The 14874-nt window shown below is 46.2% G+C and overlaps 1 protein-coding gene across 1 annotated transcript in view; it reads right to left on the bottom strand.

Annotated features, from left to right (window-relative positions):
• PDGFD (platelet derived growth factor D) overlaps positions 1-14481 on the bottom strand; it is a 140481-nt gene extending 126000 nt beyond the window's left edge. Inside the window, exon 1 of the mRNA XM_081197696.1 lies at positions 13698-14481. Coding sequence (XP_081053822.1) covers positions 13698-13827 — 130 coding nt within the window. The 5' untranslated portion in view covers positions 13828-14481. The remainder of the gene's footprint in view (positions 1-13697) is intronic.
• Positions 14482-14874: the final 393 nt, after the last annotated feature.

Here is a 14874-nt window from a genome sequence, read left to right as displayed (position 1 = left end):
GTGCCGTATGGACAATGCCGGGATCCTCTGCTTGTGGCTGTGTCCGTACGGCGCTGGAGTAGCGCCAGGGCAAACCTCTATACAGCGCATGTGCAGCGTCACTACGTACAGCACATGCATGCAACACTGCACATGCGCTGCACTTAGTGGTTTGCCGCTAGCACCGGGATCCTCTGCTCCCGGCTGCAGCCGCAAACGGAGGATCCTCCACATGCGGCTGCGGTGGCACGATGGCTGCTTGCGCCCCCGCGGGGTGACTTCTTGTCACCCCCGCAGACATGGAACCCGGGGCACACCACCCCCGCCCCCCGCCCCCGTTGCCACTAGCTCTCCCAGATTATCGCAAAAGCTTTCGAGAGAGAAAGAAAAAGTGTGTGATAGTTGCTATGTGTGCTCCAGAAGGGAGGATATTCAAAGAATGTTCTATGATATCTTTGCTAGCATACAAGCTTTTAGGTATTTTTTAATGTTAAGTGCAAGGAATAGTTTTGTCGACCTCAAAACTATATACATTGTGCTGTCAACCAACACTGATCCAATAAAAGATATTATCTGGACAATGGGCACCAGTGGTTTTTAGACATCATACCTATATGAAACCTGCCACTGAGGAGCAGCAGTAGGAGACAGTTACTGCCTACAAGCCTTGATTTTCATGAACTTTACGGAGGCATCTGGTTGGTCACATCAGGAAGCAGAATGCTAGACTAGGTAGACGGATGTAGCAGGATTATAATCAAAGACTCCTAGAACTGTAGAGTTGGAAGGGACCACTAGGGTCATCTAGCCCAACCCTGTGCAATGTAGGAATCTTTCGCCCAACATGGGTCTCAAACTCTCGACCCTGAAATTAAGAGTCTCATTTTTTTCTAACTGAGCTATCTCTCCTGGACTAGTATTATCATTGCTGGATTTATTACCCATTTGGGTAATCTTACTTACATTGTTCTCCTAGAATCTTTTCAGTTTTCAGTTCTGAAAATACTTTTTTAAAAAATTAAATAAAAATTAAATCTAAATATCAATGCTTGTGGATGGATTGTTAAAGTATTACTATAAAGTAGCAACTTCTTAAATTCAGCCCATTCCTGCTTATAACAATGCCACTATTCTGTGACTGATTCTCCCCCACCAGCAATTAGAATCTGTGAACATTCTGTGACATTATAATGGCTCAGCCATTGCTGAAGTAGGGGGAGCTTGCAGATGATAGGCAAATACAGTGGTAGCTCTACTTACGAACACGATCCGTTTCGGGGTGCCATATGCACCCTGAAAAGTCCATAAGTAGAGCACTGCTACTGCACATGTGCGAAGCTCACAGGGTGAACCCGGAAGTAAACACTTCTGGGTTTGCCACGTTCGTAACCTGAAAAGCTGCAACGCGAAGCAAACATAACACAAGGTATGACTGTAGTCAGTTTAGCAACCATTTCAACCCAGTAGTAGTAGTAGTAGTAGTAGTAGTAGTAGTAGTAGTAGTAGTAATGATTTATTTATACCCCGCCCATCTGGCTGGGCTTCCCCAGCCACTCTGGGCGGCTTCCAAACAAAATATTAAAATACAGTAATGCTTGAAACATTAAAAGCTTGCACTGCTTCATGTATTTCAGCGGTTTCCCTTGCATGTTCTAAATGGCAGGTTGCATCACACAGACAACATGACTGTCCCCACTTCCACTGAGGCTGATAGGAATGTTGCCATTTATTATTTCGGTGGGAAGGAGCAAGGTCTCTCTCATTGTATTTTAAGCTCTTCGGGTGAAGTTTGCTTCCATGTTTCTCATGGAGCTCAACCTCCTAAAGTCCCAAGCGCACAGCGGGGGTATTTGGGGGCTAGCAGGAAGTCTATTCAGCTGGCAACTTTTGTCGTCTCACGCTGTTCCCAGTGTGTCAAGTCAAGTGCTCAGACTGCCAAAACACAAATGTAGGAAGCTGGCTTTTAAAACACGAGACAAAGATCAGCGCCAAGGAATGAAACCAGAAATTACTCAAATACAATAGGAAGCTTGACGTCACCTAGAATTTATGACTTACCAGAATAGCAGAGACATGCCACGCTGCCAAAAAGAGAGAGAAATATTTGCCCACTTGGGCTGCCATTCCTACGACGGTGTCACTGAAATGATTATTTGGAAGCAGACAATGAGTCCACAGCTGAGGCAACATCATATTGGCCCTGGCTGCAGCTGACTCAGTCCAATATGGTCTCATTCATTCATCCAAAAATAATGAAGTGCTGTTGTTCTTGTGAAACAGCAGCGTTCCATGCACTCCACAAGAAAACCAGCGGAACCAATTAAAAGAAAAACCCAACAACAGTTAAAAGACAATAGCAAATAAAATTAATTTAGGATTCAAGATTAAGGTGAGATGGTTTCCAGACATCTGAAATCTGAAGGAACATCAGTCCAAGATAAAGCAGACTCATTTTCTGTGGCTCTGAAGGGAAGGACTAAGAACCAATGAATGGAAATAGCAGTGAAGGAAATTTTGGCTGAACTGAGACGAAGATTTTGTCAGTAGAGATGGACACATTGGTCAATTTCAGTTTCTTATTTATCCAATTTTAAGTTCATAGTTCTATACCAGTTTGCAACTTTTTTTTAATTCAGCAAAATGTTAGTGCAAATATCTCCTAGTGCAAATCACTCCTTTACTGAGAGAAAGACAGGAAATAAATAAAACCAATCAATCAATCAATCAATCAATCAATCAATCAAATGAAAGGAGGTCATTTGAACTCAATGGGACTTGCCTCTGGCAAGATATGCAGAGGATTGTGCTCTTAGAAGATTATGATTAAGCAGATACGCATGTATCTTTGCATGATCAAGGTGGAATAGTTTATTAGGGTTTCAGGAAGGAGGTATTGTTTATCCCTTTCTACAGCTCATTCCTATTGTCCATCTGCTGACTTTGGCCCCAGTCAGCTGGTCCTTTCAGAAATGAAGAATGCAATTATGCATCTGCGAACGAAAGCAACACTGCAATCAAAAGAAGTTGTTTTTAAGGGGTTCTTAAAGGTTGGTGCTGATAATACCATTCAGCTGTTAAAAGTTGCTGTAACTCTGAAACTGACTGGGGAGTTTATAATTGAAATATCTGCCTTAGCGTGATATACATCTATCTGATAAAACAGGCCAGTCACTGCCTATCCTTTGTGGAACTCCATTATATTGATTACAGCTGAGTCAGATTTGTAATTTTCCCTGGTTCCTTTAGTTCTCTGAGACAGCAATGTAGTTAAGAGCTAATGTAGAGTAGCGATAATGAACAGACGTTGTAGGTGAGAAATTATCCGTGCAAATCTCAGCACAACTATTAACTGGACAGCCTTAGTTAAACCACTAAGGGACTGGTTCAGACTTGCAGAATAAAAGTTTAGAGCTGTGGGGCCAAAGTCCTAAGAACTTGCATGCCTACATGCTCCCTCTTCCTGTCAGGTGCTGTGATCCCATCCGTCTCTTTCTGGTTTCAAGCAAACCATTGTTTCTGAATTTTCATCTGAAACCAGCAAACTAAGGTTTGCAGGTCAAGATTGGAGACCAGGATCAAATGCCTGAGGCTGGGGGTTCTTAAGGTTCTCTCACATAGTGCCAAACCATAATCTGAACTAGAGATGAGTGGATCTGTAAATTTTGGATTCTCTCCGTTTCTCATTTTTCCACTCGCAAGTTCAGTTTCCCACATTTCCACACCAGCTTACCAATTTTTGAAACAAATCCTCACGAAAATTCAGCCGCATCTTTGTGCTACGTCTTCTCCTCATATGCACAATTTTGTCTGCAGTATTGTCTACTACACATTTGTGCAAAGCAATCCCCTGCTTATATAATGTATTTTGCATGCTGCTGTCAGCAATACATGTATTTTTATGCATACTTTGACCTAGCATAAGCATTTTTGTATCCGTTACATGGCTGGAAAACGGCATCGCAAAATGTGAATTTTGAAGGATGGCTTTGTCTTGGTTTGCTTACAGCTTCAGAAAGCGTGTTCTCCATAACAGAGAGCACGTGTTGCGGTTGGGAAAAACAGGCCACCCTGCAGTGACTAGGCAAATTTGGAGGAACCCAAGCCTTTAAGTGGTTAAAATTGGGTTGCTGGGGAGTTTTGATTGTTGCCAATTCGGAGGAGGGGTCAGAGTCTTTAAATACAGGGGCCAGACGTTGGACGTTCTCTTTCCGTTTTGCACCGGATCACCCGCCCTCCCTCCCTTTTATAGGGTGGTTTTTTGTTTTGCTCGATTGACCTTGCTATGCCTGTCATGGGGTCGTCCGCCTTGGAGCGGGGGCCTGGTAGGAATTTTGCCATCTGGCTGATTGGCTGGTGCCATTTGGTTTTTGCCTACTGCGTAGCAAATCGTCACAACTTGTAAGGTTGGTGGTTAGGCATTGGTTAAATTGGTGCTTGGAGGGGTAAGTGCCTATCCCTCCAAATGATGCGAAGGGAATTCCGTTAAAGGAATCCAGGGGCTTGCCATTCTTTCGTCCTTGTCCGTGGAGCCGGACTTGGGCCGTGCAAGCCCCACCGGAACATGAGGGTGAGAAGAGAGGAACTGTTACCCAGCTTCATTTTCTCACCCAATACTTGTTTCCCACGCTGGCTTCCGTTGGTGTCCGGAAGGGCCAGCTCTGTCCTTGAGGGCAAGGACAGATAGTCGGAACCAATGCCTAAGCAACTACTCACATTTTTTGTATTTGAATAAAGTTGTGGCCAAAATTATGCCAAAAACCTTAAACAAAAAATCATGTGTGAAGTGTGAATTTTTTGGTGGGTGGCACTGTGGGACTCAACACGCAAATTGAGAATCGGGTAGGTTTGCCTAGAAATGTTAGCTGAATTAAATTTCTCCCCCATCTCAAAGCTGAACCAGTCCAATGATCCCTCTCCCAGGCTGCAGTAAGGGGAAAACTTGTGGAAGGATAACAATTTGAAGACAGGGCAGAACAAAAATGGGAGCAGTGATGCTTTTCAGAAACCTTTTCACTGCTGATGAGAGTTGTAGTCTGAAAACATGACCATGCCAGCTAAGACTGGTGAGAGTTGTAGTTCAAAACATCTGCAGGGCACCAGGGCTGGTTTATTCATTTAACCCTTCCTTTGCCCATGGCATATGTCTGCCAGCTGGACTCAAGCAACCATAAACCAGGTTGACCCCCCCTAGGTACTTCATTTTGTGTTCATGTCTTTGTATAGGAAAGGTTTGCAGTGGGTGAAAGGAGACATGGAATTTCCTTATTAAGATTGTTCACCTATCAAAGGGAGTGCATTTTGTCTAAAGGCTACAGGCAACAGTAATCCAAATGGTTATTTTCCATTTTATGAAAGAACCTTTTTCTTCCCTTCCTTTTGATGCCTTTGAGCATCCAACTTCTAATCTTGGTATTCTGTTGCAGTCAAAAGATCCCCTCGAGATGTCTTTGCAAATCTGCAAGTTAAGGTTGTTGAAATCTGGACATGAGCCCAGAGTATTTCACTGAATTAGGTTTTGTTCTAGCCTTGTAATTAAAGTAGCAGTGCTGGAACATGCTCAGGACAGACCCTTTACAAAAAACAAAAACCTATGTTCAAAGCAGATTTTCAAAAATATTTTTTAAAAGCCTAATCTTCTCCATGTCAGCAATTCCCAGTTAGGAAGTTAGGACACCACAGCATGTCCCAAAAGCTATGTTGGTGTAGCTACAGCACATGGTGGATATCAGGCCAGGAACAGGAGGACTGCGGCACACAGCTGGAAATGCAGTAAGTGACCCTGGCAAAAGTAGGTACCTTTTCTGCCAGCCTGTCTTGATGTAGAGAGTGGAAAACCAGGGCACACATTGGCCTGATGTTTGCCAAAATTATCTGGGTGGGTGAGGATAGCATTCCAGCATGGCTTGAATATCAAAAATGAGTAAAGATGTACATTTTTATACAGTGGTACCTCAGGTTAAGTACTTAATTCGTTCTGGAGGTCCGTACTTAACCTGAAACTGTTCTTAACCTGAAGCACCACTTTAGCTAATGGGGCCTCCTGCTGCCGCCGCGCCGCTGGAGCACGATTTCTGTTCTCGTCCTGAAGCAGAGTTCTTAACCTGAAGCACTATTTCTGGGTTAGCGGAGTCTGTAACCTGAAGCCTATGTAACCTGCGGTACCACTGTACATTGGTTAAATGGCAGGCTTGTGTCTTGCAATGACCCCCTTAGTCATGCAGCGGTTCTCTTTGCTTTTTGTATAGGGAAGGAGGTACGTTGTACTCACCCTCCATGATCTCAGTCAGTGGGGGCCAGGCTATCACAGAGTTGGGGATAGAGGCAGAGATGGCCCTGTTACTGGGCAGAGTGAAGTGGCTGCCTCAGGTGGCAGATGGCAGAAGGGGCAGGGGTGAGGTGTTGGAGGACAGAGCCCTGTGTGCTACACAGCCTGGCCTAGCTCCTCCACCAACCTACGACACTGTTCCTGGAAGTTGCTGTCCTATAAGTACTGCTGACATAAGATTCAACTGCCATTCAGGCAGTTGCTTTGAAGAATTGGAGAGGGAGGCATTTTATCATTTACCTCAAGCAACAAAGTATTTTGAGCCGCCCTTGTGTAGAGGGCCAGCATTGCTTGTTTGTTTTATTAAATTTATACACCCCTGATGTTGAGAAAGGTTGAGGGCACAAAGAGAAGGGGATGACAGAGGATGAGATGATTGGACAGTGTTCTCGAAGCTACCAGCATGAGTTTGACCAAACTGCGGGAGGCACTGGAAGACAGGAGTGCCTGGAGTGCTCTGGTCCATGGGACACGACTAAACGACTAAACAAGAACAATATACACCAGTGGCGTAGCGTGGGGGGTGCAGGGGGGCCCAGCCGCACCGGGCGCAACATCTGGGGGTTAGGGTGCGCAAATCCACGGGTTAGGGGGCGCAAATTACTTGCCTTGCCCCGGGTGCTGACAACCCACGCTACGTCCCTGACATACACCACCTTTCATCAAAAGATCTTAGGGTGAATCACAGAATAATATACAAGATAAAACACAAGTATATAATAAAACCAAAACAACAAAACAATAGCCACCCACCCCTTCTCACAGATACACTTAAAAGGCTGTTTGTTATTAAACAGCCAAAGGCCTGGCTGAAGTGGAACGTTTTTGCCTGGCATGTAAAAATATACAATGAAGGCACCAGGAAAACCTCCCTGGGGAGAGCATTCTACAAATGGGGAGCCACTATAGAAAAGAGCCATTCTTGCGTTGCCACCCTCCGGACCTCACAAAGGAGGAGGCACACAAAGAAGGGCCTTAGATGATGAACACAGAGTCTGGGGCAGTTTGTATGGGGAGAGGCGGTCCTTGAGGTATTGTTGTCATGGTAACACCATCTCCAGGCCCAGTGCTTTGCTCATTAAATTTCTGCCCAGTACTTCCCACTCTATCCCTCTTGTCCCTCAAGGAAGAGTTCCATATACAGATTGTGTCACCACAACAAGCCTGTAAGGAAGGCTAGGCTGAGAGAGAGCGTGACTGGCTTAAGGATACCCAGTCTGTGTTGTGGCCGGTTAGGGATCTGAACCCAGATCTTCACAGTCCTAGCATGGCACTCTAACCACTATACCACATTGTTCTCCCCCCCCATTCACCTATAAGCCTTACTTGCTAGCTTTTTAGAAACACCTGGCTGCCCGTTGTTATAAGAATGTTGCACTAGACGGACTCTTCTTTTGTAAGCCGGAAATAAAGGTGAAAGCTATTGGGATAAAGGCCAAACTTTCTCCTCGCCAAAGAGGATCTTAAGCTAGTATGAACCTGCCGCCCCATCTTTTATTTTCTTTTTAACCAGAATGCTTTTTCTTAACAACATTTCTGAGGAACATGTAGCTAGAGGGGACAAAATAGTAGTACAGTGAGAATTTTAGGGAATGCTAGGAAAGAGCTTTGGCCATCTTCCCTTGTTGTAAAAATGCCCTCAGAGTCCGTGATGGGGTCTCTGTTGTGCTCAAATGGCTGCAGGTACAACTGTAGAACTCCTGGACATCAAATAATGCTGACTGTTGGAAGATTTAGGGCAGATAAAAGTACTTTTTCACACAATAAGCAGTTAAAATATGGAACTTGATCCCACAGGAGGTAGTGATTGCCACCAGCTTTAGAGGGGGACTAGACAAATTCATGGAAGATAAGACTATCAATTGTTACTAGCCATGATCACTATGTTCTGCCTCCATTGTTGGAGGCCTTATGCCTCTGAATAGTAGCTGCTGGGAACTGCATGTGGGCAGAGTGCTGTTGTGCTCCTGTCCTGCTTGCAGACTTCCCATAGGCAACCAGTTTGCTACTGAGAAAACAAAATGGTGGGTTGGATAGGCCATTGCCTTGACCCAGCAAGCTCTTCTTGACACTCATTTTTTTTAAAAAAAGATATTTATTAAGATTTTCAAAAGATTACAAAGTAAAAAGAAAAATACAAAAGAAAAATACAAAATAAAAATAGTTAAAAACAATTCAGTCTTTCCATCACATGTTTTTCATCTGCTTATTTCCCGGACCTCCTCATGCCTCCCTTTTCTGTATTCCAGTTCAAATTGTTAGTTCAGCAAATCCCTCCCCTCTTCATTCATCTTAGTCTTCAATTTTAAAATATTGTAACATTAATTTTTTACCTATTAATGGCCATTTTCTCATATTCCCTTATAGCGTTGCAACTAAGGACCACTTAGTTTCTATCCAACATCATTCTAACATTCATTAATTTTACTAAGCTCTTCTTGACACTCAGATCAGCCAAATCAACCCTGGCAACCAATGGGGTGATGGATGTTCACAGCCCATTTGCTTTCACATGGATTCTCCAAAAAGCTGAGTGCACTCAGAGGGTACATCATTCTGAATTTCCCATCGTTGACAGTCACAAGTGGCTTGAGCTCAAATTGTGCTTCCTGGCACCTGCACAGTAGAAGGCGACCACCCACCCATCCATCTTTCTTATTTGTATGCCATCTTTCCATAGTTAAACCCATGCTCAAGGTGACTTACAACACACACACCCCAACAACACCTTAGCACAAGAGTCTGCTCAGCAGTCTCTGGAGTCAGACAGGACCCTGCCCTCCCAGGCCAGGTGGATAAAGGCCTGCAAGGAAGGGAATATGTCTCCCAGGCTTCACAGCCAAGGTAGGACCAATGCAGAGAGCAAAGCTTGCAAGACACAAGACTAATTGGTGTGAGGTCATCCCATGACAGGCAGCATCTATCTTGCCCCTCAACCAGTAAAATTTCCCCGAATGGCATGCAGCTAAAAAACGCTGAGCCAAGAGTCAGAGAAGATCCCATTGATTTCTGCTCTTAAAAGACTGTGGCATTAAATTATTAGAGATCAGAAGAAACTCATTGACCATGGAAATTGTCTCCATTGAAGAGATAATATGCCTATTGCAACCTCTGAGACCTTGTTTGAGACCTTTAAGTGCTACTATGCCTTCAAGGGCTTCCCTTAGTAAACATCTGCTGTGGAGAAGTATTGGACTCCAGCTGTTTGCAGCTGTAAAGCCTTGAATGCCTAATATTTACACAGTGGGGGGGTAGGCTGCATTCACAGCTGTGCTCCCCTCCTGAATTCCTTCCTCCACTTGAACTCCCCACCCGCACCCCCCATGAAACAAAAACCCCAAACAGAATAGCTCACCCAGGAAAACTTTTGCTGTGATTGAATTACAAGGAGCCTTAAAACGCCACAAAATTGCAGCTGCAACATTCTCAGGAAAGTTGTGCAAGGCCGGAGTAGGCAAGGAAAAGTGAGTGATTTGCAAAACTAGTTTACTCAAGGCTTGCTACATGAATGTTTAGAAAGTCGGCAGCACAGGGGCAGACGAGTGGAGAGGCAGCCCACAAATGATGAATAGCTTTCTGCTACTCAGACGGTTTTAAACAATTGGTGCACGTGTGTGTGCACACACAGAACAAGCCCCCAGCGATTCTTCTTGTTTTCTGCGTGATGCTTTACAAACAGCCAGTAGAGACAGGATCTGAATTTAATGCTGTTAAAGAAATAACTGCAGAGCAGACAAAGCTACCAACAATCCTCAGCCATAGTTTGTTTTCAGTGCCATGGTTTTGCTCTGGAGCATCTGCAGGGAACAGTATACAACCAGTACCAGATTGCTAGTCATTGGAGTGAGTGGGCTTTCTGTAGAATGTAGGACAACTTGAAGAAGCTGTGAAATTCCAGGAAGGAGAGAATCCAGGAAGGAGAGAACTGAGAGTGTTGATTCTCTCCTAGCAGAAGATCCTCATTGATCCACAATAGGTTTCCAAGGGGTAACTGTTTGTGTGTGTGCAAGAGAAGATATCTGAATTGACCAACACAGCCCTGTATTGTCACCTTTTCTCTTCTGATCAAGCGTACACCATCTAGGAGAACTTCTAAAAGGCTCTTGGGGAAAAGTAATTTAGGAGGAGTTGGTCCTCTGATCTCCTTACAATTTTCCCCCTGTATTCTATTCATGTTGGAACCTTCCCAAGGGTTTTGGAAAGAAGCTTCCCAAGGGTTTTGGAAAGAAGCTGGATAAATGCTATTCGATTCCTCTTCAGGTGCCACTATTGGAATCGGCCCTCCAATCAGTTAACATTTGCCTGCAATTGCACAACAGAATCTACAAATGTTCATCTTCAGAATGGAAGGTTGTTGCTGGGTTGGTTGGTGAGGGTCCAGACATTCTAAATCATCCTTCTCCGACCTGATGCCCTACAGATGTTTTGGACTATAACTCCTATCCCCAACTTGTGTCTCCTGTGGCCATGCATGATGGGAGTTGTAGCCCAATAACATCTGAAGGACACCAGCTTTTGGAATTCTGCTGTAAACTGTCTAGAATGGGTACCCATCTTAAAAGGAACTAGTAAGAAGAAAAAAGTGTCTTTCATCATGTGCACCACAGACACACCCATTTACATGCATACTCACATAAAATTAGAGAGATTGTGATTTTAGATCAGAGGGAAGCTTCCAGGCATAATTGTGAGTCCTCCCTTCATCTCTCATCTTAGAAATTAGCCACAATCCAGAGGATCTGTTTAATCAAAGATCCCTGGAAATGTTTCAGAATTTGAACTGAGAAGTTTGCCAGCAAGTGGTTCCTTTCCTCCCTTTCTATTTTTGGGAAATGTTCCACAGATCTTTGATCTATGGGGCTCTCCTCCCGTTCCTAGAGGAGATTGCAGAAAACAGCAGAAAAATAAAATAAGCCAACCTGCCTGATATCTGGGTCAACACTGAGCAGCAACTTTCAACCACTTACTACAGTCCCTGCTCACCTTGGTCAGAAATACATTCTTTAATAATATACCATGCTCTCTTGGTAAATTCAGATAACAAGTTCTGCATTCCTCATTTTCCTATCTGAAGAGGGTCAGAGCATGATTGCCACCATAGCAACCACACTTTCGAAAACTCTGGTTGGAAAGCAAAACTCCTGCATATTTTGGGCCAAATCTGAATTTGAGCCAGAGAAGATTGCATTGCCTATAAAATAAGGAAGTGTGCAGAACAAATACATCTGGAATTATGGGCCATGAGAGCATATGTGGCTGCCTTTGTCAGAGTCTTGGTCCAACTAACTCTGCACCAACAACTCTGATTGAAACTCTGATCTAGAAACTCAGGCCTTGCTACCTGAGATCTTCCAGATTAAGATACCTGCAACTGAATCTGGGATCCTGTGCATTCAAAGCATGCACTTCACTGCTGGGAAGTGGCTCCTTCACTGCTTCAGCAAAGCTTGTAGTGGGCAGGCTTGAGTCTCAGCACATGACTTAAGCCTTGGGGAGATCTGTTCCATTGGGATTCCCAACACTTAATGGACATAAGGATATATCTTTGTGCTACTTCACACACTGCAATTTCCTAAAACCATTTCCCCATGGAGCAAATGTGTGAAACTTGCAGGGAACTCAGCATGTGTGGATGACGCAACATGTGCCTGACTTGCTGTGGATATGTGCATTGGCTGGCTTCAACTTGTGCACAACACAGAATAATAGATTCATTGTAGAGTTGGAAGCAGCCACAAGAGTCATCTAGTCCAATCCCCAGCAATTCAGGAATCTTGTTGTCCAACATGGGGCTTGAACACACAACCCTGGAATTAAGAGTCTCATGTTCTACCAACTGAGCAATCCAACAAGCTTTAAAATGTGTACACAGTGAAGGTACTCCACATGCAAGTGTACCCCATGCATGCAGAGTGAATCCAGGGCTGCCAGGTGTGTGTGACAATTTCTTTACACCCTGACTTCATGCACTTTCCTACATGAAAGCATTCCCCATGTCGGAATTTGTAATGTTTGAATGTGGCTCTGGGTGTGTGACTTTTGGAAAATTCAGATGCACTCATGCAACTAATCCAACCTCCTGTGACCATGAATGTATGTTTCTGGATCTGCATGTGTCCACTCAGCTAATGTACACAATTTCAGAACTAGTATGGGCTGCACAACAGCTGCTGCAATCTTTGAAGGAGTGGTATGTATGTGTGTTTGTATGAAAGACATGGGGGGGGGGGGCTTCTGCAAAACTACTCCCTGGACCTCTAGTTGTTCCTTGGAGTGCCAACAACCTTGCCCTATGCTGGGAAAACAAACCTTTAAGTGGGGCACACAAGGTCTGCAGCCAAAAGCAAGATGGCCAGCTGGCAGCTGCTATGAATCACAGAATCATAGAATTGTAGAGTCCAGCTCCCTGCAATGCAGGAATATGGTAAAGGTAAATGACCCCTGGACAGTTAAATCCAGTCAAAGGCAACTATGGGGTTGCAGCACTCATCTCGCTTCAGGCTGAGGGAGCCGGTGTTTGACCACATATGGCCAGCATGACTAAACCGCTTCTGGCACAACAGAACACCGCGACGGAAACCAGAGCACATGGAAATGCCATTTACCTTCCTGCTGCAGTGGTACCTATTTATCTACTTGCACTGGCCTGCTTTTGAACTGCTAGGTTGGCAGGAGCTGGGACAGAGCAACAGGAGCACACCTGGATGCGCAGATTCAAACTGTCAAACCTCTGATCGGCAAGCCCAAGAGGCTCAGTGGTTTAGACCACAGTGCCACCCACATCCCCCCTTTTTTACCTGCAGGAATATACAGCTGCCCCATACCAGGATCAAACCTGCAACCTAGGCGTTATCAGCATCATCCTCTAACCAACTGAGCTCTCCAGGCTGATGAGCTCCATAGACAGTTCTTGCTTCACAAAACCCAAGTCTTGTAGCGCCATAAATATTTGCCATTTATTACTTCCACACACTAGACACCACTTCATCAGTCGCTTCAAAAGTTCTGCATTTATCGTACTGAATGCAGGTCTAGTTACATGAGCCGAGGGGAGAGGGGCACTCCAAGCCCGCCATCGACACATGCACCAATGCATTGTGCATGGCGTGTTGCCAACAGAGACCCTGCACATGGCATCCTGGAGAGATCATGCATTGTGTGAGCGGTTATTTGCATGACCTTTCCCAGTGCAACCCGTAGTGCGTCAAGCAGCCTCAGAAGTCCTTTGAGGCAGAGGAGTTGCTTTCATCCCCTCACTCCAATTGCCCTCTCTTACGCTTCTCCTCTCGCAAGTGCACCGCCTGAGAGAACATGCAGGGGGCGCGTTTCCACCACGCGCCTGGTCAGTTTCACACACCAGGAGCAAAAGTTGCGAGAAAGAAGAGGCACTCACCATCTCTCCGCAGGTTCGAAGCGCGCAAGGCTCGGATAGATCCGCTCTGGGCGCCGGCGCTGGAGCCCTGTCGGTTGCAAAAGCTGGCGCAGATCGCAACGTAAAAGAGGAGATGCTCAAGCGGTTGCATTGGGACGCCTTGCTGCTTAGCGCAAAGTCTTTACTTTTTAAAAAAGTGAGGACGGGTTCCTCTTCCAAATGGAATATCTCCCTGTTCGCGAAGCTTTTAAAGCCTTCCCTTTGTCCCCTCCCGAGCTGACTCTCCAAACTCAGCCCCGATGATGTCCAACATGAATGAACTCCCCCCTTCCCCGCCCTCCTCCCCTCTAAAGTGGCTGGCTGGCTGCAGGGACGATGAGGTGGGAAACCTCTTTGCCAAGTTACAACAGTTAAGAGAGGGAGGCGGACAAACGGACAGGTTAGCCTCCTCCGCCAGCCCTCCAGGCTTCCTGCGCTCCACCGGCAGCTCCGCTTAAGCAGTGGGGGCGGGAAGTGATCCTGCCGAGGGATCTGGCTCCGGAGACTCTGCAGGGGGTGGGGTGGGGCTGCTTCATCCAGCTGCAGGCTCGCAACGCCCCCCTCGCCGTCGCCAGGGTGGATAGCGCCCCCCGTCCCGCGCCTGAGCTGCGCGCCAGGTTCTGCCCGATCCGGCGGGGAGCGCTCAGAATCCGGCGAGGGGGTCTCTCTTCTCGCTCGGGCAACCAAGCATCGCCGCTCGGGGGGCTGGAGGTTCTCGGCGAGGTGGTCTGGAGGAGCGATCGCGAGCTTTTGGCTGGCTGGCTCGCTTTCTTTTCTTTTTTTGCGCGCGGAAGGGAAACGCGCCGGAGACGGCGCCCCAGGGAGGAAAGGAGGTGGCGGCGGCGGCCCCGGCGCCTCTGGCCACTGGGGCAAGGGAGGCGGCGGAGCAGCCGGACAGGGAGGAGGGGAAGGAGGGAAGCCGTCTGCTTTCAGGGCAACCTGCGGGAAGATCCCCTCTCAGGGATCCCAGCAGCCAGCAAACTCTCAATGCCTTGGGAAGGTTGGGGAATCCGCAAATTGTCTCTCTGATGCTAGCTCAGTTGGTAGAACATGAGACGCCTGATCTCCAGGTCCTGGGTTTGAGCCCCACGTTAGGCAAAAGTTTCTAGTACTGCTGGGGGCTGAGCTAGATGACCCTCGCGGTCCCTTCCAACCGTGG

This window comes from Podarcis bocagei, assembly GCF_964188305.1.
Source record: "Podarcis bocagei genome assembly, chromosome: 6".
Classification (NCBI taxonomy): Eukaryota; Metazoa; Chordata; class Lepidosauria; order Squamata; family Lacertidae; genus Podarcis; species Podarcis bocagei.
The sequence above is the reverse complement of the archived record's forward strand: the minus strand, read 5'-3'. Positions and strand labels throughout refer to the sequence as shown.